The 23,086-nt window shown below is 41.9% G+C and overlaps 1 protein-coding gene across 1 annotated transcript in view; it reads left to right on the top strand.

Moving 5' to 3' along the window:
* Nucleotides 1-17,905, top strand: part of LOC147903492 (26S proteasome regulatory subunit 6B homolog) — a 31,863-nt gene extending 13,958 nt beyond the window's left edge. Inside the window, exons 3-6 of the mRNA XM_087372501.1 lie at nucleotides 15,453-15,611; nucleotides 15,809-15,961; nucleotides 16,117-16,200; nucleotides 17,655-17,905. Of these exons, the coding sequence (XP_087228627.1) occupies nucleotides 15,453-15,611; nucleotides 15,809-15,961; nucleotides 16,117-16,200; nucleotides 17,655-17,789 (531 nt within the window). The 3' untranslated portion in view covers nucleotides 17,790-17,905. The remainder of the gene's footprint in view (nucleotides 1-15,452; nucleotides 15,612-15,808; nucleotides 15,962-16,116; nucleotides 16,201-17,654) is intronic.
* The last annotated feature ends 5,181 nt before the right edge of the window (nucleotides 17,906-23,086 follow it).

The following is a 23,086-nucleotide window of genomic DNA, read 5'->3' as shown; positions in this document are numbered from 1 at the left end:
GAAAGTCCAACAACTCCAAGATTCTCGCAGTACCACACATATAGAGGATGACGTGATGCAACCAGACGACTATGTGGACTCATTCCCACCAGAGGTAGAAAACACTGAACTCCGTGCCCTCTACCGTTTACTCCAAGCTTCCAAAACTAAAAGACTTGACATTAAACTTTCGGAAGCCTACACTGGTCAACAAAATCGCCGAACAGTTGACCAATGGCTCGCAAAACTGCGCATGTACTTTGATATTGTTGACCTCACTGAAGGCAAAAAGATTGCCTTGGCACCCTCCCTCCTCAAGGATACAGCTTTTCTATGGTGGCAACGACGCTTAAAGGACGGCAAAAGTGTGTTAACTTGGGAACGTTTTGAACACGTGCTCTGTAAGCAGTTCATACCTGCCAATGCGGACTTCCAAGCACGTTCAAAACTTCGACAGTTGGAGCAAACAGGCTTCCTGTCTTCCTACATCTCTCAGTTCACCACATTGGTGCTGGAGATTGATGGTTTAACTGAGGATGATTGCCTTCATGCTTTCATCTCAGGCCTAAATCTCTCGTTACGCATTGATGTCCTTAAAGCAAACATCACCACCACAGCTGGCGCTATTACTTACGCAAAGCGCATTACAGATTTTCAAAACACAGGGAGGCAGAGTGCTAATCGAACACAGAACTCTACTATGGCCAAAGGTGCTCGCCCTCAAGATAACCCCAGGTTTAGAAAAAACTCGGGTAATCAAGGTCAGCGACAGTCTCAAGATCCCTACAAGTCTCAGAAATCGTATGCTGGATTCCAACAGAAGCACTCCTCCAAGGATCGCGTCTCTTCTTCTTCACAAAGTCATCACCGTTACAACCAGCAATACAACGAAACAGCTTTGACTTTATTCCTTCGACGGGAATTAACTCTCCAAAGGCTCTCCCTCACTCCCTCTCTCTGAACAAACACTAGGGCCCAGGACAAATTGTCGGGCTGGACCCCCCCGAAGGTCTTTATTACTTTCAGAAAAACTGTTACAAAAGTTCAGCAGGAAGCTATCTCGTAAGTCTCTCTTTTTTTTTTTTTTCATACGTGAAAAGAAATCCTTCTTTACAAGGGCTTCAAACCCCATTCAAATTGGCAACATGCCACTTGTCTAAAATCTAGACTAAATCCTATTACAAGCCACTTAGGGCCATTCTGGAGTCTTCAAAGCTCTCGGTCCACGAACCGCTTCCTAGGTGCTTGTCAGACTCCCCTTTCGCTTAGGAAAATAATCCTTCCTAGTACCTGCAACAATTAATTAAAACGCACCACCATGGTACCCATTAATTGTTAGCGCTTTGCATGCAAATAACACACTGTGGACTAATCCTAGTCACGGTGGGCGTCCCCACTGAACACATGTGCACATCTAAACAAATATATATACAAATAAATATATATATTTTCTCTGGTTGACCGGAGTCAACACTCTTGATTATAATTAAAGAGCTTTGACCAAGGGTCAAGGCGCCTTAATTATAGCCAAGTCTCTCCAACCGAGGTTGGCACATCTTGGTTAACCGGGTTAACCCCTCTTGGCGCATGCCAAGTCTTGTTGACCGAAGTCAACACTCTCTGACCGTAGTCAGGTTTACTTGACTAGAGTCAAGTATCTTTGACCGTAGTCAATCCTTTGACCATTAAAATGACTCTTTGATCGTAATTAACACATATAAAACTCTTTAATTATGATCAAATAAATGGTCAACTGTACTTTGACTTAGGATATTTACATTGTGGTGACATCCCCCTCGGCTTCTATTCAGTTGACCTCAACTGAAAAGCTTCCTTGTAAACATCCAAAAGCTGTGGATGATCGGATAACATGTCTTCGTCCATCCACTTGGCATCTAATGCCGTATAATTCTTGAATTTTACAAGATACCTGTAAAATTCCTTACCCTGAGGGCCTTTACGTACAGTATGGTACACAATTTGCTCTGGCTGAAGGACTTCCTCCAGCTCATCCACTTCTGGTGGATCCTCTGATACTGGTTCTGTAGGCTCTGGTCCTTGAAATTTCTTTAGAAGACTCACATGGAATGCATTGTGAATCCTCCAATGCTCTGGCAATGCTAATCTGTATGCAACGTCATTTATTCTTTCTGTAACCCTGAAAGGGCCATAGTATCTGGGAGATAACTTTGCATACACTTTCTGTTTGCCTTTAAACTTGCGGAGCCTAGCTTTTTCAAACTTTAAAAGTACCCAGTCCCCTTCCTTGAGATCCAACTGTCTCCTATGTTTATCTGCAGCCCTTTTATGTTTCTCTTGAGACCTTTCAATTGCTGTCCGGACTTGGCTGTAAGCTGTCTGGAGGTCTCTCACAAACTGATCAGCTGCAAATATTTCATCTTTAGTCCTCAATATAGGTGGCAAAATCACCTTCCCATATATGACTTCAAAAGGGGCTTTCCCTGTAGAGCTATGTACTGTATTATTGTAAGCAAACTCTACTAACGGTAGGTACTTTTCCCAGTCTGAACTTTGGTCACCCACGTAGCATTTCAGCATATCCAAAATGGTAGAATTTGCTACTTCACTTTGACCATCTGTCTGGGGATGGAAAGAAGAAGAAAAATTCAGATTCGTCCCCATGTTATCAAATAAAGCTCTCCAGAATAGACTGGTCATTCTGGGGTCTCGATCACTAACAATGGACTTAGGCATACCATGATGTTTAAAGATCTGTGCCATAAACAGCTTAGCCATATGATCTGCCTTTATGGTTTTGCGAACCGGAAGGAAATGAGCTTGCTTGCTGAATCTGTCTATGATAGTCCAAATCCCGTCATTTCCTGACTTTGATCTTGGCAAATCAAAAATAAAGTCCATTGTAATATTTTCCCATGGTGCCTGAGGCACGGGAAGAGGCATAAGTAGGCCAGGTGCCTTCTGTCTATCATACTTCATTTTCTGACACGTAAGGCATTCAGTAACGAACTGATGTATATCTTTGCGCATTCCTGGCCAAAAGAAATACTTCTCTAGTGCTAGAGTTGTTGCTGTAATTCCTCTGTGTCCAGCATAGGGAGGTGCATGGCATTCCCCCAAAATCTTTTTCCTCATCTCCTGGGTGATGCATAGGCAATCATCTTTCATTAAATACCCATCTTTCAGGGAATAGTGACTGGTGGATTGCCCTTCTTGCATCTGCTGTAAAATTTCACCAAAATCAGAATCATGAGCATATTGTTCCCTCATGCCTTCCAGGTCCTGATGATAAGCAATAGTTACATTATTGACCTGGGGTCTTCGGGACAAGGCATCTGCCACTCTGTTCCGAATTCCTGGAGTATGGACAATCTGAAAATGATACATTGACAGCATGTTTGCCCATTTCATATGCTTCTCTGAAAGCTTGGTCTGAGTCAAAAAGTATTTCAGACTTTGGTGATCTGTTTTGACAGTAAAATCTGCACCCAAAAGATAGTGTTTCCATGTATGGATAGCATGAATTACAGCCAATAACTCTTTCTCATAGATTCCTAAATATCTTTCCGCATCCCGAAGTCGTCTGCTTTCATAGGCTACTACATGACCATTCTGATGCAATGCAGCCCCAACACATTCTCCACAAGCATCGCAATCAACATCAAAAGACTGATAAAGATCCGGGACTACCAGAATAGGCTCTGTAGTCAACTTTTCCTTGAGTGTGTTGAATGCTTTCTTCTGTGATAATCCCCAGGTGAAGGCTGCGTTTTTCTTAGTGAGGTCATGTAATGGAGCTGCGATATCAGCAAAATGTCTGATAAATCTTCTGTAGTAAGAACACAACCCTAAAAAGCTTCGAACTTCATGCACAGTTTTCAGCTCTGGCCATTCTTGAATGGCACGGATCTTCGCTGGATCCATTTGTATCCCATTCTTGGATATTATATGCCCCAGATAGTGGATTTCTTCCAAGAAGAACTCACTTTTCTTGCTGTTTGCATAGAGCTGATGATTTCTCAGCTCTTGAAACACTATAGCAAGATGTTCTCTGTGGTCTTCCTCTGTCTTAGAGAAAACTAAGATATCATCAAAGAAAGTACCAGTAAAATGCCTGTACTTCCGGAAGATGCGATCCATCATTCTGTTAAATGTGGCTGGAGCATTTGTCAATCCAAAAGGCATCACTAAGTATTCATACAACCCGAATGTTGTGCGGAATGCTGTCTTATGCACATCCTGAGGCTGTATCCTCACTTGGTGGTAGCCACTCTTCAAGTCTATCCTGCTGAAAACTGAAGCTCCATTTAACTGATCCAAGACATCATCAATACGCGGAATAGGGAATCTATTCTTGATGGTCATTTTGTTCAGTGCGCGATAATCAACACACATACGGAATGAACCATCTTTCTTCTGTACTAACAGTACAGGGGAACAAAAAGGAGACGAGCTGGGCTGAATCAAGCCTTTGGACAGCAAGTCCTGTACTTGAGCCATAATCTCCTCTCTCTGAGTCGCACTGACTCTATAAGGGGGTCTGTTTGGTGGCTCACTACCAGGCATTAACTCTATCTGATGATCTTCTGGTCTCTCTGGGGGTAACTCCCCTGGCAAAACATCAGAAAAGCAATCTTTAAAGTTTACCAAAAACTGAAACTTATCTTTGTCTGCATCATTCATTTCAGCATGCATATCAGTCTCTTTTTCTTTTACAAAAACCATGTACGCAGAAATTGCAGACTTTATTGCTTTACCGCATGAAACATCAGATACAATGGGGATAGTATCCCCTTTATTCCTGGCAATTACACGCTGATTTTTCCCCCTATGTACAAATTCCAGCACTCTTTCAGGAAGAGTCAACTTCACTGCCTTGCGGTGAAACCAAGGCATCCCCAAAACTACATCATAATGTTTCAGTGGAGAAATGAAGAAGTCTTCCTGATCCACATAACTTTGAACATGTAGACGGAGTTTCCCTATCAAGGGAGTAACTGGCAGAGGGTTCCCACAAAACATTTGATCGGCATCCAAAGCCCTGCCTAACTCTTCCGTCTTTATTCCCAGCCTCAGGGCTAGATCCTCTGATATGAAATTATCAGTAGCCCCTGGATCAAATAAAATTAGCGCTTGTTGGTCTCTAACTTTACCCCATGATAGCAGCAATTCTCGTTCTTCTGGGTTCAAAGCATGACCCAGTATATCAGTAATACCCCCCGCCATTGGCTTTTGCGGTCCTCGTGGCTTCTCTGCCTCTTTTCCCTTCGATGATGAAGGCTTTTCTGGGCACTGGGCAGCCACATGCCCCTCTTTACCGCACCTGAAGCATTTCCCATCTCTACGGAATTCCGCTATCTGTTCAGGGGTAAATATAGATTTGCCCTTATAGGTCTTTGAGAACTGAGTACCCCTCGGCTTCTGAGGTTGAAACCCTTTCTTTTCAGCCTTAGGGGACTCTTTCTTTTCTGATTTTATAAAATCAGATTTCTTTTTATCAGCACGTCCTGCATGCAAGGATGGCACTGTAGATGGATCTTGTAGCGGTACAAGACTCGCTACTGAGGCTGAATGCATAAGATCTTGAATATTCTTTGCCCCCAAAGCATTCACTACTGCCTGAATTCTTGGAGTGAGACCTGCTCTGTACTTCCTCATCTGGGTACCTTTGGAGATCTTTTTGAACGGTGCAACCTGCAAATAAGCATCCCAGAATTTTTGGTTGTACCCATCCACTGTATCTCCTGCATCCATGTGCAAGCTGTCCCAGTCTTGAAGAACATGGTCTCTGAACTGTTTAGGCATGAACTGCTGGTAGAAGGCTTTCTTGAAGCCCTTCCACTTTCTTGGGGCTGACCCATCTGTAGTCAGTGCACTCCACCATGCACTAGCCGTTGCTGTTAAGTGTAAGCTGACCATTCTTAATTTGGAGGATTCTGAAAATTTCTCTGTACCAAATGCAGCATCAAACTGTCTGATAAACTGCAATGCTTTGTCTGTATGACCATACTGTCCATTGTAGGTCATAAACTTGACAGATTTTCCTCCCTCTTTAAATTCCCTGGTCGCTTTGGAAGACTTTCTCTTCCCAGACTTCTCGTGTTTCCTTCTTTTCCTAGATGGTTTATCTGATAAGGAAGAAGAAGACACAGAAGTCGAACTCGAGGTAGACGGTGATGGACTAGGAGATCGGTGACGATGCCTCGATCTCTTTTTACTATGGGACCGTCTCCTATGAGATCTATGAGATCTCTCTCTCTCAGACTGTACACGAGAGTGTGCCTCTGGCATTGGCACGTCATATACTGGATTAGGCATAGCCTCTGCTGGAAACAAATGCTGAGCCCTGGGATCCCTTTTAAGATTTTCCAGCTCTTGTATACGAGTGCGTACCATTTGTTCAAATTCTTGTTGAGTTTGTGGCGCATTCCTCTATCTTGGATGCACATCCCTATCTTGAGAATCCCACTGGATAGGTGATTGATCCATATTCTGAGATCTGCAGATTTTCTCACACTGTGCAAGTAATTAATGCACACTACCTTTGCTTTTCCAACAGAAAAAAGTACCTCAACAAGAGGTGTTTTGCATTCACAATCTATGCCAGTACGGGCTGTCAGTTCAAAGCATGTACCCACACAGTTGCCAAAGCATCATCAACTATGTTGCCCTTTTCTGGCTGCTGCAGATGGCTTCAAAAGGCATCTGTTTTTCCCTGCTTTTTACTGTTCAAAGGCATGCATTCTCCTTTTTCTGCAAATCTCTGTTTTCTCTGCTTTTCTCTGGTTTTCTGCTACTTTTCTGACAGTAAAAGCCTGACAGGCAAGAGAAAATTGATAGCCAAAACTGTCTCTGCAACTGTCTTTTTTTTTTTTTTTGAAAGAACAGTAACCAGATGGAGTAACTGCTAGTTAATCTAACCAGACTAACTGGTTCTGGTTACACCAACCAAACTGATCTGGTTAGGCCAGATTAACTGGACCAAAGTTGAACTAGCTAGATACTGGTTCAACTAACCAGAGTTAACTGACTGCAGTTAACTTAACCAGGATTTCACTAACCACGGGTCAACCAACCAGGGTTTAACTGTACCAGGGTTAACTTAACCACTGGTCTGCCAGGCTGGCTGCCACGTGTCAGTGCCATGTCAGCATCTGAGCTGTCTGCCACCTGTACTGCGCCACGTCAGCGCCACGTGTCACTGCCACGTCATCTGGTGCACTGTGTACCTGCTGGCTGCCACGTCAGCATCACGTCAGCGCCACGTGTCAGATCTGCCACGTCAACGCCTGCCCAAACCTTGGTCGTGGGTTAATCGTCGTCGGGCGTCGCGGTTTTTGTGTCTCTAGAGAGGCGATGATCGTCCGTCAGCGAGCGAACCAGCTAACCGATGCGTGAAGGTATCGCTGTCCCACCCGAGGCGTCACGCAATTGTTTGGACAAATATCTCTCCAAGGAATGACTGAAGCCCACGCCCCCGACTCCTCGTTTAGCTTACCAACTGAAGGACCGTATGAACCTTCGTACTTTGCCTGGTCACCGTCCTGCGTATAGCCTCCGTCGGTGCATCCAAGGGTAGATGGTCAGCAATCATTTGAAAACTAAAACTTGAGAGCCAGAATCTCGTTGTCCACTGTTTGGACGGAATTTGCAACAGGCAAAATAGAACATTTAAAGGTCCGATAATCTTCTGATTACCCAACCAAACACCCTTCAGCCTTTCTTGGATCGTCACCACCTGAAAAGATGGCGAATCCCAGGCTCTGATACCAATACAACCAGCAATACAACGAAACAGCTTTGACTTTATTCCTTCGACGGGAATTAACTCTCCAAAGGCTCTCCCTCACTCCCTCTCTCTGAACAAACACTAGGGCCCAGGACAAATTGTCGGGCTGGACCCCCCCGAAGGTCTTTATTACTTTCAGAAAAACTGTTACAAAAGTTCAGCAGGAAGCTGTCTCGTAAGTCTCTCTTTTTTTTTTTTTTCATACGTGAAAAGAAATCCTTCTTTACAAGGGCTTCAAACCCCATTCAAATTGGCAACATGCCACTTGTCTAAAATCTAGACTAAATCCTATTACAAGCCACTTAGGGCCATTCTGGAGTCTTCAAAGCTCTCGGTCCACGAACCGCTTCCTAGGTGCTTGTCAGACTCCCCTTTCGCTTAGGAAAATAATCCTTCCTAGTACCTGCAACAATTAATTAAAACGCACCACCATGGTACCCATTAATTGTTAGCGCTTTGCATGCAAATAACACACTGTGGACTAATCCTAGTCACGGTGGGCGTCCCCACTGAACACATGTGCACATCTAAACAAATATATATACAAATAAATATATATGTTTTCTCTGGTTGACCGGAGTCAACACTCTTGATTATAATTAAAGAGCTTTGACCAAGGGTCAAGGCGCCTTAATTATAGCCAAGTCTCTCCAACCGAGGTTGGCACATCTTGGTTAACCGGGTTAACCCCTCTTGGCGCATGCCAAGTCTTGTTGACCGAAGTCAACACTCTCTGACCGTAGTCAGGTTTACTTGACTAGAGTCAAGTATCTTTGACCGTAGTCAATCCTTTGACCATTAAAATGACTCTTTGACCGTAATTAACACATATAAAACTCTTTAATTATGATCAAATAAATGGTCAACTGTACTTTGACTTAGGATATTTACATTGTGGTGACAACCGTCATCCCCAACATAAAGGTGTGGCCACTGACAATAAGAACAACCCCAGCACAAAAGGACTTTGTACCATCTGTACAGGCGACCATAGATGGTTCGATTATCCCAAGCGACCAAAGCAAAATTTCAATATGCAACCTAGCACTTCCCAAACAGAAGATCCTACCCCAGCACAAGACAAGAAAGGCAAAGCTGTTCGAATGGCAAATATTATCCACCTGAGCCTTGCTAGCAACCCCGAACCTTCCGTGGCCACTCAAGTACTTTGTGTTAAAGGATCGATTCGTGGAACAACGGTCATTATCCTCATCGACAGTGGCTGCTCTCATAACTTCCTAGCTAGTTCTATGGTCGACAAACTTCGATTGACCACCAGTCCTAGTCTCATGGACTATCAGATTGAACTCGCAAATGGAACTACCTTCTTGTGCAACACCAGAGTCAAAAACTTGTCTTTTCGCATCCAACATTATACGGACAAGTTGAACTTCGACATCATGCCTCTTTCTCGGTACGATGTCATACTTGGACAACAGTGGCTCTACGACTATGATCCATCAATTAGTTTTCGCAGCCATACTATCCAGTTTGTCCACCAGGGAAAACTTATTGAGCTAACTGGTTCTAGGGACTCTCCTTCAACCCCAGTTGCCTCTGCCCTACAAGTAAAGAAGTGGGTTCGTAAACGTCAAGTAAAGACTTCACTTCCGTTGGTTACGGCAGTAGAGGAGACACCAACAAAGGATCCTCCTGAATACCTCAACCAACCTTTTTTTCAGCCCTACCTGGATATTTTTCCATGGAATTGCCAAAGCAGTTACCACCTCGATGACCAGTGGATCACCCAATCGAACTTATTCCCGACAGTAATCCATCGTCGAAACCTCCTTATCGGGTTTCTTACACTCAAAATGAAGAAATCCAAAGACAGGTGACCGAACTACTCGACAAAGGTCACATTTGGCCCAGTCGCAGCCCTTTCGGATCTCCTGTACTACTTGTGGAAAAAAAGAATAAGTCAATGCGCCTCTGCATCGACTACCGAGCCCTCAATAAGCTCACTAAAAAAAACTAGTATCCATTGCCTCGCATCGATGACCTCTTCGATCAACTTCTACACGCAACACAATTCTCAAATATTGATCTTTGTTCAGGTTATCATCAAATTCGCATACAAGAAGGCGATGAGTACAAGACAGCTTTTCAAACAAAGTATGGACACTATGAATGTTTGGTCATGCCTTTTGGGTTAAACAATGCCCCAGCCACATTCATGACACTAATGAACGACATCTTCAGGCCTTTCCTTGATAAGTTTGTCATCGTTTACCTCGATGACATCCTCGTTTTCAGCAGATCCCTACATGAGCACAAACAACATCTTCACCAAGTTTTTGTAGTTCTCCGCGCAAATTCTCTCTACATCAACATTGAGAAGAGTGAGTTCTTCAGGACCCAACTCGAATATTTGGGACATGTTATTTCAGCTCAAGGCATCTCTGTGGATCCCAAGAAGGTTGAGAGTATAGTTTCCAACAACTCAAGCAAGCACTCACTACCACACCAGTTATGGCTATTGCTGACCCAAACCTTCCATTTGAGGTCATGACTGACGCTTCCGACATCGCTACAAGAGCAGTCTTGATGCAAGAAGGTAGAGTTATTGCTTTTGACAGCCATAAACATTCTGATATCCAAACCCGATACCCGGTTTATGATAAGGAGTTTCTTGCCGTCGTACATGCTTATCGCTCTTGGAAACATTATCTCATGGGAGCCAACTCGGTGGTTAAGGCAGACCATCACTCTCTAAAGTATATCTTTACTCAGCCAGTCATGAACGCTCGACAAGCACGCTGGGTTGAGTTTCTGGCCAACTTTCACATGACCATTGAGTACATTCGAGGACTACGCAATGTAGTTGCAGATGCTCTCAGCAGGTTAACTCTAGCATCAGCTATGGTAATCTCTACATTATCTGTAGATGTTCCGAATTCATTCAAAGGGAAGTATTTCAATGATAAAGACTTCGGCACAGCAGTACAAATTCTTTCAAAAGATCAACCTTCGACTTCCGAACAGAAGATTTTCTCATCCTATTCTTATACGGACGACCTTCTGTATTATCAAGATCGCGTCTGTGTACCACATGACAAGGATGTTCGACGTCTTTTGTTAAAAGAGCATCATCTAGTTTCTTATGCTGCCCATCCAAGCATCAACAAGACTTATAGGTTACTCAGTGCAACATACTACTGGCCTCAGATGAAAAGCGACGTCATCAAAATGGTTACATCTTGCTTATCTTGTCAACAAATGAAAGCAAGCCGACGACTTCCAGCAGGACTTCTTCAGCCTCTTCCAGTTCAACTGAAAGGTGGGAAAGTATTTCCATGGATTTCATTACAATACTACCACGATCCTCCAGAGGTAATACTCAGATTATGGTAATTGTTGATTGATTGTCCAAAATGGCCCACTTTGTTGCTTGCAAAAGCAGTGCACAGACTCCGGACATCGCCAAACTCTTCATACAACACATCTTTTGACACCATGGATTGCCCAAGAATATCATATCCGACAGAGATCCTAAGTTTACCAGTCACTTTTGGATTTCACTGTTCGAATCTTTGGGTACAACTCTACTGTTCAGTTCAGCCTACCACCTAGAATCAGATGGCCAGACTGAAAGAGTCAACCAAGTTCTGGAAGAAATGCTTCGACATTATATTTAGTCATGCCTAGCAGCTTGGGAAGAGTATCTACCACTCCTTGAGTTTGCTTATAATAACTCTTTCCATAGTGCCATCAACATGACTCCATTCCAAGCAGCTTATGGACACACTCCGATTGTACCAACGAATTTTGTACTTCAACATCGAGTGGCCCTAGCTGATCAACTGGTTCAAGGAATGCAAGACATTCTACTCCAAGTCAGGGATCATATGCGAAAAGCGCAAGAGCGGTATCAACGGTCTGCCAACAAACATAGACGTTACCTAGAATTTGACACTGGTGACATGGTGCTATTATTTGTAGCCCCACATTGCTATAAGACGGTTAAGTCTGTGTTTCCTAAGTTGCGATACTATGGACCTTTCCGGATCGTCAAGAAAAATTCACCTTTAAGTTACAAATTGGAATTACCACCATCATGGGGTAAAATCCATCCGACATTTCATATTTCTTGGCTAAAGACGTACATTCCAGGCGATGAAGCAGTTCCTCCTGCAGGTGATTATGTCCCAGAAATCGAAGACGATTATGTTCTCCTTATTCCTGAGCGTATTCTGGACCATCGACAGCGAGAGACTCGACATGGACTTATTATGGAATTCCTTGTTCTTTGGCGAGATCTGGACGACTCCGATGCTACTTGGCAATCTGATGAAGACTTACAGCAGTACCCTGACATTTTACAACAGTATTTTCAGAATTTACCGTGATATTTTCTACATCAGTTCATTATCTCCACTAGGGTCTTATTTTGAGTGGGAGGGGATGTCACGATTTGTGACGTATTCCTTTCTCTATTTCTAGACTTATGGATTGTTTGATGAATGGACACTTGTGGAAGGGTATGCCCTTTCGACGGGACACTTCCTATGAGGCACAACCCTTCACAAGAGACACTCTATTGAAGAGACACTCCTATTGTAATGTACCCTCTCATCAAGGGTTACACCATACACTTTGGAGTACACACCTTTTCATGTGTGACTCTTCACTCTCTATATAAGAGAGGCCCAATTGTATGGATGACACACTACAGATACTATAGACACTCAAGCAATACAAATATTCCTTGTTCTCTGCTATTTCAGTCTCCTTTCTGTTCCTTAGCACATTTCTAAATATAGTAAATCTAGGATTTCTTACATTCAGCCCCCTAGCTGCTCAAACTGCTCATAGCCACTAGCTTCTCTGGTTGTCACCTCCTCTCAGCTTGCCTCCACCCTTCCACTCTCATGCTGACCTTCTCCCTCTCTGTGCTTGTGCTCGCCCCTTTCTTGAGTTGTGACGGCCCTTTTTGGGTTGTTCATCCCCCCGTTTCTCCCCTGTTTCTGTGTGCTTCTTCTCCTTCCACCCCTCTTTCAAGACCAGGGTTTCAGCCACCCCCTCCTTCCACACCCACTCTTCCCTTGGTGCCGGCTCTTTGCCCCTTCTATGCCACCTTGGGCCTGTATGATAGCAGGTGGCCTATTTTGGGGCTCTGTCAAAGGCTGTGTCATACCTGGTATTCACCCCCCATTTGGGCCCTTTCGGGGTGGCCTTGCTTAGCACCCCCGGGTCTCCTTACTACCATTTGGCATTGGAACTATTGTGGGTTCTTTTTTATCCCATGCCTGCCTGGTGGGATTGGCTTTTCCCTGTGCATTCCTCTCGCCCCTGTTTGGTTTAGTCTTTGTACTTGCTGAGCCCTTTTGGTCTATTGGGCCTCGTCCTCCCTCTTCCTTTTGGGATCGGTCTCCCTTCCCTTCTTGATTTTTTTGTCTTCTCTCCCATCCTTTCCCTTTTACCTCTTGCACCTTTCCTTTCTGGGCTTCTTCGACGCTAATAGGTGAATTTGTTTTTACTGAAGGAGTGGAATCCAGAAGGTGGCCACTTTGGTCTAGCAAGAGGAGCTCATTACCGCCATCAGGATGTCCCTCTCCCTTGAGGACAGGCAACATCATGAGCAACGTCTACAAGCTCTTTAGGATCGTGTAGTGGTGGCAGGTGCGACACATTCTTTCCGTCATGACCAATTTGACACTAGGTCAAGCATGAGTACAAGTTAGTTTGGCAAAGGATAGGACTACATTCAAGTGCTTATCATTATTAGAGAGGGTTCTTCTTTTATGACAGAGACCCACTCAGCTCCTGCTATCATCAAGTCTAGTTTATCTAGAACCATGGGTTTATCATGGACAAGTCCAAGCATTATGTGGTTCCTTGTGGTTTCCTGGACTGTCCAAGGATATATGGACCTTCTATCCTTTATCACATTGTCCTAGAGGCCCCATTGATGGTTGGAGATCCCCACACTCAAATTTACGCCTAGTAGAGGACTCGGTCTCCCTAGTCATTTTGGAGACTTTGAGTGGAGGAGAGCTAGGTCAGATGGCAGGGCTGAGGCTCACCACGATTGTGTCTACGATGGGGGGTTTTAGGCTGTTGATGGCAAATATTGCATGAAGTATTTCGGATTCAAACAGGTGCCAATATACTTGAGAGAGGTAGGAAGGATTTCTAGATTACAAGTGGTATCGACACGTGTCTACCATTTTGCATGTGTTCATAAAGGCATTGTACTACTGATTTTCAAAAGCTTTCCATGACAAAAAATTTTGACCATTGCCTTTCAAAGTGGCTAATTAGCTACCTCCAATTTCCCGCCATCATACTCGGTGTTTGCCATAAATCATGAATGAGTCACTAGCTATATCCTGTTAACTGATGCTATGATCAGACAAGGTGATGTAAAGTCATCTTTCTGCTGTTTGGTCTGCAAAGACGCTTCAACACAACCCGAGGGCTGGTGATATGGCAGCAAACAATGCCTGGAAAAACAGCAGCTGCAAGAGACTAGTCCTTTGTCTCCACTCGAAAGCTGGATCATGATGTCCATCAACAGGTCTCAAAGCTACGCCTACGATCAACTTGTGTAAATAAGCGTCTACCTTATCATATCCCAATTGTACTCGCTTGATAGAAGTCATATTAAGTTCAAACTGATTATAAATTTGTTGAGCAGCAAGAGAATCAAAAGCATCACTAAAATTTCTGTGGCGGGCGAGTGTACATGGTTTATGATTCTACGCAGTGGCACACGGCTTACAGGATGCAGTGTTGCATTTTACCGCCCATCATTCTTACCCCTGCTCAGCTGAATTTCAGTTTCCAACATAAATGGCTTCGTGAAGCTCTTCTGATAGACAGACTCTGCAAAATGTTATCATTGAAGAAGTTTGAATGCTTCAAATTGAACATCATGAATGATTGCTTCCAGTGTTGTGAGTTCCATATGGCCATGCTCCGCTGGTCAGAGTGAGGCACCTGATTTTGGACTTTAGTTGATCATAATCTAGAGCTTTTAGTGAACTGGTGCTCAATCTAGACAAGTGTATCTTGTTCTTATTTACATTGCTCGCTGGGTCTGGGAAGCCTAGTCTAGAACTTGCCTGATGACCTCATACTAGCTAGCTCTAACACTTGACTTACCTCCGTGAAGAGATTTGGACTACTTTTTGATTAGCCTTCTCCTTTAGTGCTAGCATTCAGTTGTAGCTTGAATGAAGAGATTTGGACTACTTTTTGATTAGCCTTCTCCTTTAGTGCTAGCCTTCGTCATGGCTGAGTTTGCCCTTCACCTCCGGAGTGCCGATAGAAACTCAGTACGAAGACTTTGTATAAATGGATGCTCAAGTATGTGTGGGTGTGTGGATCTGTATGTGTGAGAGCATACTTTTATACTATGGTCTACACCAGTAGCTAGTCCCTGCTATGCATGATGGAGTTTATGGTTTTCAATCTTATGAGTGACTCTCGTGAGATTGAAACTGCACTATGTTGTGTTTTTAGAGGATGAGTTTGGGAATGTTCCTGGATTCATCTAGGTATATTACCTCCGTGACATTTTTAGCCTTGCTTGAAAATGTGAGTTGGCCACTTGAACTCTTGATGACACTATGGCTTGAGTTTTGAGTCTGTGCGACAGGTGTTTTTTATCGATTTTGTTATCTTAGTTTTACTTTGATGCTCTTTTCACTCTATCAAGTCCTTCAATTTTTCTGATGAGCCTGTTGTATTTCTAAAACAGGGTCCTCGGATGGTGAGAGATGTTTTCCGCCTTGCAAAAGAGAACGCCCCATCCATTATATTTATTGATGAAATTGATGCGATTGCCACAGCTCGTTTTGATGCACAAACAGGTGCTGACAGAGAAGTTCAGCGTATTTTAATGGAGCTGTTGAATCAGGTATTTGAATTATTGTGAGACAGTATAAATTCACTATTTTTTTTCAATCATGTTGTATAGAAGTTAATGGGACCTGCCATTTATTACATCTATATAGTTAGTGCATAGGAATGAAACACTTTTCTGGTAAATAAATATGCATGAAGAGTTCAAGTCTGTTTGATCTGGCTCACAGAATTTAACTCTGTTCTGTGCAGATGGATGGATTTGATCAGACTGTCAATGTAAAAGTAATAATGGCAACAAACCGTGCCGACACATTGGATCCTGCCCTTATTCGTCCTGGAAGGCTGGATAGGAAGATAGAATTTCCATTGCCAGACCGACGGCAGAAACGGCTTGTATTTCAGGTTTGTATTTTTTCTCAGATATTTCGTTTCAGCGACTCTTCAAGAGCATGGCATGAGAGTTGATATCTCTTGTCCTATGTGAATAAAGAGGTGTTTCCAGCTTAACTGAATCTGACCTTTATATGTTTGCCATCCCTACGTGATGTATAATGTAGGTCTGTACTGCTAAAATGAATCTCAGTGATGAGGTGGATCTTGAAGACTATGTTTCTCGACCTGACAAAATTAGCGCTGCAGAGGTACGTGTTTGGAATCTTTTGGTGCCCAATGATTGAAATGAGGAAGTAGTGGTATTGCTAACCTTGGTTTTCTAAAGGAACACCCTTTTGTTCAATTTATTGTGTTTCTATTAGAGCAGAAGCCTGTTTAATGAGCTGTATTTTCTTTCCTCAGTCTCTCACTACATTCCCAATACTGGCTTTGTAAACAAAGTTTCCAGTGTCTCACGCTGCATGGCTTTTAAAGATTGAAGGTTTGTCCACTCCAACTCAGAATCCTCAACTACCATAGAGTGGATGAAAGCGACTTTCATGATATCCTCATCTCTGTTTCTTGAAAGAGAATAGGTGGTGTTATCCATATGCAAGTGAATTGGTGCATCCAAAACATAGGCTGATACCAATATAATAACTTAATTTTCTTCTAGAAATGCAGTTTATTTGTGTCCCAATGACTACGTAGCATTGAGGGTATCTGACCATCTATTCTTGATGAATCCAGACAAAGCCAGCCGCTAACCTCTGTTTTTTGTTGAGGTCTCCAGCTGTACTCCTCTGTCCATTACATCTTAGGTTGGTTGTGTCTGCTAGATGAAACCATAAAAAATGTACCAGGAGAAAGGCTGGGCTTTCTGTAGACCTGCTTAATAGCAGTTATTCGTGTTTTACAAATTCGTCCACCCAAGGAAAATCTAAATGTGTTGATTCTATTCCCTCTTGGTCTAGCATACCCAAAATTATTTAATGGGTCATCATGTATTAAATGCTTACTCCTTTATTCCAACTGAGTAGCAGAGGGGTATCTTCACCTCTGAGAAGCATGGTGGATATTTCAAGTTCTGAAAGTGGAGAAAGGGACTTGGTGTTTCCAGTTATGGGTCCAACAAACACCAGTTATGGGTCCAACGTGCTTTCCTTTGGAGGGTGAAAGTGTTGTTGAGGATGCTCTGGTGTGAGACAGAATTTGTTTGTTGGTCGTGAATGAAATTGGGAGCAGTGCAACGTCTGACCTTGTACATTCAATTGATTCTAAAAGGGGAAACAATCCTTGATTGTTGATTGCTTGTGCTCTCCTGAAGACTCTGTGTCATGTCATTGAGTCCTAATGCTATGGGTGAGCTAGACCTAGGTTCACATGATCCCCTCTCACAGTCTAAAGAATTTGCAGTAGAAGGGGAGGAGATGGTGCAGCAAGGAGGGAGGAAATACTAGCCTAGGGGCAGCAGCAGCAGATTGAGGAATGGGGAGAGTGCCTCTTGAATACTATTTCCCTCTGACGGCTCACCTTGTCTTTAAGCTCAGCACTGGCATCTTCTCTAGGTCGTTTCTGAAAAACTCATTTTTCTTGGGTTAAGTCATCTACAAACGGTTTTGTACATTCTACACCTTTGTCCATGGTTATGAAACCTGATGCTGTTGTTTCTTTATATGCTGTCTGCTCCTTGAAAACAAATTTTTCGTTCTGTCCATTGCAGATAACAGCTATCTGCCAGGAGGCGGGGATGCATGCTGTTCGCAAGAATCGTTACGTGATCCTTCCAAAAGATTTCGAGAAGGGTTACAGATCCAATGTGAAGAAGTCTGATACAGATTTTGAATTTTACAAATAGAAAGGCCTTGTTTTATGTAGCAAGGTTGAAGAACAGTTTCCTGAGTCAAGATGATTTGTTATGTACTTGCCATCTGGAACAATATATATAAATATAGCTGCTATTTTGAAAATGGACATTGTGAGATAGTAATCTCTCTCTCTCTCTCTCTCTCCCCACCCCCCCGTCCCTTCCCTTCCTAATGTACACAAATGCGCGGGCCTACATGCAGACCCACACGCATGTGAGTATGACTATGTTTTAGAGTTCGTTGCTCAGCAGTTAGGAGAATAACCTTGAAGCAAACCAATCTACATGAAAATAGAGAAGCTTTGATCATATGGATTTGATGCTTTATTTCCAAATTTTTATTCTGACGGAGAGTTTTCAAAGAACTATATAGAGCTGGAGATTGCTAGGTTTTTGCTAAGTTAGTTGGTTGCCTTCTATGATCAAGTTTAATAGAGTAGAATGGTTTCATGCATCGTTTTTCAACATTGTATGTCTATCATTGAGCTGTCTTTTCTTCTGTCATGTAGTACTTGTTTATTGGATTAATTTTATTTTATTTCTACAGTTTCAAGTACTAATGATTTTTCATTACTGGATTAGATTATGTTTGCCCAATATATACGTTTTTTATTGCAGATCTCAAACGAGATAAGAGTGGGTTTAAATTATTTGTAGAAAAGTGGGCCAAATTATATTTTATTATCTTATAGCATGTGCGTACACCTAGTCCTTTGCAAAGTTTTGATTCTTGTTGTCTAGATAGGTTATTTCAATCCCGATACGAAAAAAACACAACACACTATGGAGAAAAATACGCTTTATATTGAAAATAAAATAAAAACCTAAGGTTACATACAATGATGAAAAAAAGGGTGACATCATCTACATGTTAAACTAGGTTTGGTTTTGGAAAAGAAGCGTTCTAGTGGGCTTTTATATATTTGGTGGTACTTGTAAATAGGAAAGGGGAATGGGAGTGGTTTGTGTAAGGTTCTAATGGTGAGATTAGAAAGCCTTTCCCAAAAGGAACCCATTCACCTTCTAAACTGTAGCACTTGCTTGTAATGTGGATTCACAAGCTCACACTTACTAATCAAAACTTTAAAGAATGTGACTCATGATCCTCATCCACACCCACGCTTAGATAAGTACCATGCTTGTGTTTTTGCACTCATCTCCTAAGCCCGATTGCTACTCTAAAGAATGAAGAATTGACAGCAAAGCTCACGCACTAATTGGTAGTTGGATTTTCACGGTGGGCCATCATTGTTAGGACACTTCTCTGATGGTGACAAGACTTGTCCAGATTTGGGATCATTTTTCCCAGGCTTTCATCCAAGTAGTCCATTCACTAGGGAGGAGTTAGTTGTTCATAGTTGTATGAGGGTGTCACCCTTGGTATGGTATGATGACACTCTCAAGGGTTGTCTAGTATTAGTGATTGGTTCAGTGGAGGTTAAGAGATCACAGATGATATCATCACTTGTAGATATGGACTGCTTCCTTGGACTCCTAATCATGAGAGCTATTTCTTAGGCTTGGAGAGAGACCCTTATTGATCCTCACAACCCTTAGACTAGTGATTTCGGATGGTCTGGGTGTTTCAACAAGTAGGACACATGTTTAGGAGAAGGACGAGCACTAGCACCTTTCTCATACTTTACCTCAGACACCTCAGTTGTTGGATCAACATGTTTTACATTGGTAGGGGATCACGTTTATAGGATTCTTGGGGAGTATTTGGTCATTAGGTCCACCCCATAGATACTAGATTCAACTGCGAGCCACCCATCTATCTACCCACACTTGTTCAGTACTAGCAAGCACATGCAATTTTAGAGCATCACCTATTGAGTTTTGGGTCTCATTTTTGGGGGATTAATAAGTTTCTTTGGCTAACTATTCATAGACGTATTCTAGTTGGCTCTTGGTTTCAGCAGATGGGCAAGTCCTCATTATGTATGAGATGCCTACTTGGAGAGGAACAAGCAATGTTTGTGGAATTTCCATATTGTCAAGGGTGGTTGGACAGGTGTTTATAGATTAGTCTCATTTGAGTCCTTCACTCTAATGCAGGGAGTAGCTCTTTGGGGCAGAGGGTTTGGTGCCTTTGCTCTATATGAGTCAGAGGCACTTGACAATGCCTTCTTCACACACTAGTGTTATGGATGTGGCCCTTCAAATTTGAGCACCATTGAGCCTCAAGATTTGTTCTTACTTCCCATCTTGACTTACGATCCTCAGTATTCTTCATAGGGCGAGCTTAGCTTGGGAGAAGGCTACTAAGGAGAATGATCATGATCAATTTAGATATTACTCACAAGATCTTTGTGTTCTAGGCTTTAGCCATAGCCAGCTCAGCCCAACTATTAACAAATCACCCTTTTGCCAAGATATGTTGAATTTCCACACTTTGAAGGTCTTTGTTAACGGTCACCACTTTTGGACAAAACTACTTCTAGAGTCTAGAGCTATTTGCTGACATTAACAATCCTTTTGCCTCTTCCTAATGTTTTGGGTTATACCAAAACAAATTCAGTGTGGGTATCCATAGTACATATGAATGGGGAAGGCTAATTAAAATTGGAAATCATGTTTTGTCAGCCTTTTCTTTATAGCTAGTAGACAAAGATGGGACTTGACACTAAGGAAAGATTGAAGCCTTGAATTGCAATTTTGATTTCAGTCTAGTAGGCAAGGGTCATGAGTCTATATAATTATTCACTCCAAAGGTTGGGTTTTGTCCTAAGATCCAAGTTGGCTGAATGAGTCCCATCCAATTGAATGGCCATTTGTATCTCATTGGAATAGCAGATAAAGAGGGAAGGGGGGTTCCCCCCTACTTATTTGTCATGTGTTCCAATATATTTTGAAATTGATTAATCACCCAAATTCTAAGGATTCATGGGAGCAATATTGCATAGCAGGGTCACGCATAGCTCTTGCCTCTCCCTATGATTAGATCGTGTGTGAAAAGGCACATAAATTTAAGGAAATAAAATTATTAAAGAGAAAGCATCATGGTAAAACCTTTCACACCTCATTCAAAGCAATCAGAAATGGAGATTGAAAGTGACCATAATCTCGAATATGTGTCTTGGTTATAGTGCATTGTCTAATTATCTGGCCTTTGCATTGTGCACAGCTAGAGGGTATCCTTTCATGAAGATGTAGGGCTTGTGTGTGTGGATACTCTTTGAAATTCAATAAAGTCGAGGTCACTACAAAAACAAAGCATCACCACATTAGCACCTCAATTGTAAAACAAAAAATGACAGTGAAAATATACTAGGGCATCCCAATTCAGTTATCATAGAATTATAAAATCCATACATCATGCAAGTAGAAAAAAAAATCACAGTCTTTTGCTAAAAATACCATAAACATCAAAACAAGTGGTTATGCAAATCTATCCAGCTAAATGGCCATAAAGCATCAAAAAAATATATGGAATTTTCAACATTGAAAAAACATTAATATAAGAATTTTGAAGATCCTCTAATATAATGACACTTTTATTGATTGTTAGGGTATAAACTTTTCTTTGAGGATTTGAGCAATTTTAGTACTTCTCATGCCCAAGGTAGCAAGGTCTCATGTAGGATCACCTCCTGTCCAATTCGACACACTTGTGTCCTTGAGAGAGCATTGAATCTCCTAATTCAAGCATTAAATTAGCTTGGAGATATATGTGGCAAAAGAATGCATGATCATTAGCTTGAAGATATGGTAAAAGGTGAGTGTACATAAGTCCAAACGGGAGAAAACCTGGTAGGACGCTTGATCAAACCATGCCCTGCAACCCTACCAAGTTTTATTCCATTTGGGTCATCTAAATGGGCCAAAATCGGTAGGATTCTTGGCCATGCTATAACCTAGACTTTTACCAAGCTTGGTCCCATTTCAGTTAATATAGTCCAACATCCCAATGATGCACCCTTGTTTGGTCCCTAGGTAGGTATAAGATTTAAAAATAGCAACATCCATTTTAAAATGATGACATCCATAAGAAGTTAATGTGCAAAGGTCTAAATGGGACTAAGTTTGGTACAATTCTTGAAAAAGCTTGAGGTCCACCAAGTTTGGTCGTCTAAAGTGAAATGCAAGATCATATAAAACTACCTCGTTCTTTAAAACATTCATTAAACCGTTGAATTAAGTGTCTAAAACAAGTAAACATAGTGTCCAAGTAGATGTCAGGCCATATTGTTGAAATGGACATCGAAAAATTGGGCTAAAAATAGTTTTTGGTTTTGTTGATACTAAAATAATAGTAATTTAAGCCTTATTTTGATGGTAACAAACAAAAAACATCAAGCAGATGTTTCTCCTATCAGCCTTACGTTGTCTCCTCGTGGTTCTTCACCTACCTCATTACCCCAAGCTCTCAAAACTCTTCATCCCACATAATAATTCTATCGTAGCTTACAAGGGAGACAGAGACAAGACTAAAAAAGGTATATATTTTTTGCCCCCCTCAAGTTTTGTTGTTTTTGGGGTTTTCTCTTTGCATTCATAGGCCTCCTACTCTTCGAGAGGTTAATGTTTTGGCAATATTTTATAAAGCTAAGATAGATAGAGGGAAAGAAATATATTTTCTTCTACATTCCACCTTTTAATGTTTTTTGGATTTTTTTAAAGCTATATCTACCAACTACAAGTTTATATAAGTAAACTTTCTATGTTGTTTTCACTTGTAGGTGGAGCAATGTGAAATGTTTACATGTTTGAGTGGAGGTAGCAATAATATACTTTTGCCAATAGGATGATGGAAAGGGTCCAATCAAATCATCCTATTTTTATTTTTTAGTCTCGCAAATGAAGAACCTTCATGTCTCATTATTGTGAAGGGTTGTGCTGGCTACGCTACGGCTTTGGTATTGACATGAAAGAATTCATTCCTATATGTATGCTTGCATGTGGACATACATAACATTAGTGTGGTTTTTCGAATATGTGTTTAGAAGAATCACACAACGGGTGGTTGGTTTCTTGAAAAAAATCCTCGTCGTAGAAAACTCTATGGTATTGGGATCTCAATTAATATGCCTCACTCCTTGTTTGCTTTGCTATTAGGTATCATAACTTTTGTGTGCAATGTCATTGCTTTATGACTTATTTGAGTGCAGGTACTCTTTGGTTGCTTTATTAATTCTTTGTGATTGCTTTCAGACTGCTTTCTCGTTGCTTTTTGACTACTTGTGTCAGTGTTTTGCCATTGAGTTTGATAGCATGGGGATGCTGAGCCCCCTAAGCAATTAAACGAAGAGAAGGTGCTCTTGTGAAAACTAAGTTTGTGCTTTATG

The sequence above is a fragment of the Dipteris shenzhenensis genome, chromosome 3, assembly GCF_047967505.1.
Source record: "Dipteris shenzhenensis isolate YYH24624 ecotype China chromosome 3, Dip_SZ_1.0, whole genome shotgun sequence".
NCBI classification, from domain to species: Eukaryota; Viridiplantae; Streptophyta; class Polypodiopsida; order Gleicheniales; family Dipteridaceae; genus Dipteris; species Dipteris shenzhenensis.
This window is presented reverse-complemented; position numbering and strand designations above follow the sequence as displayed.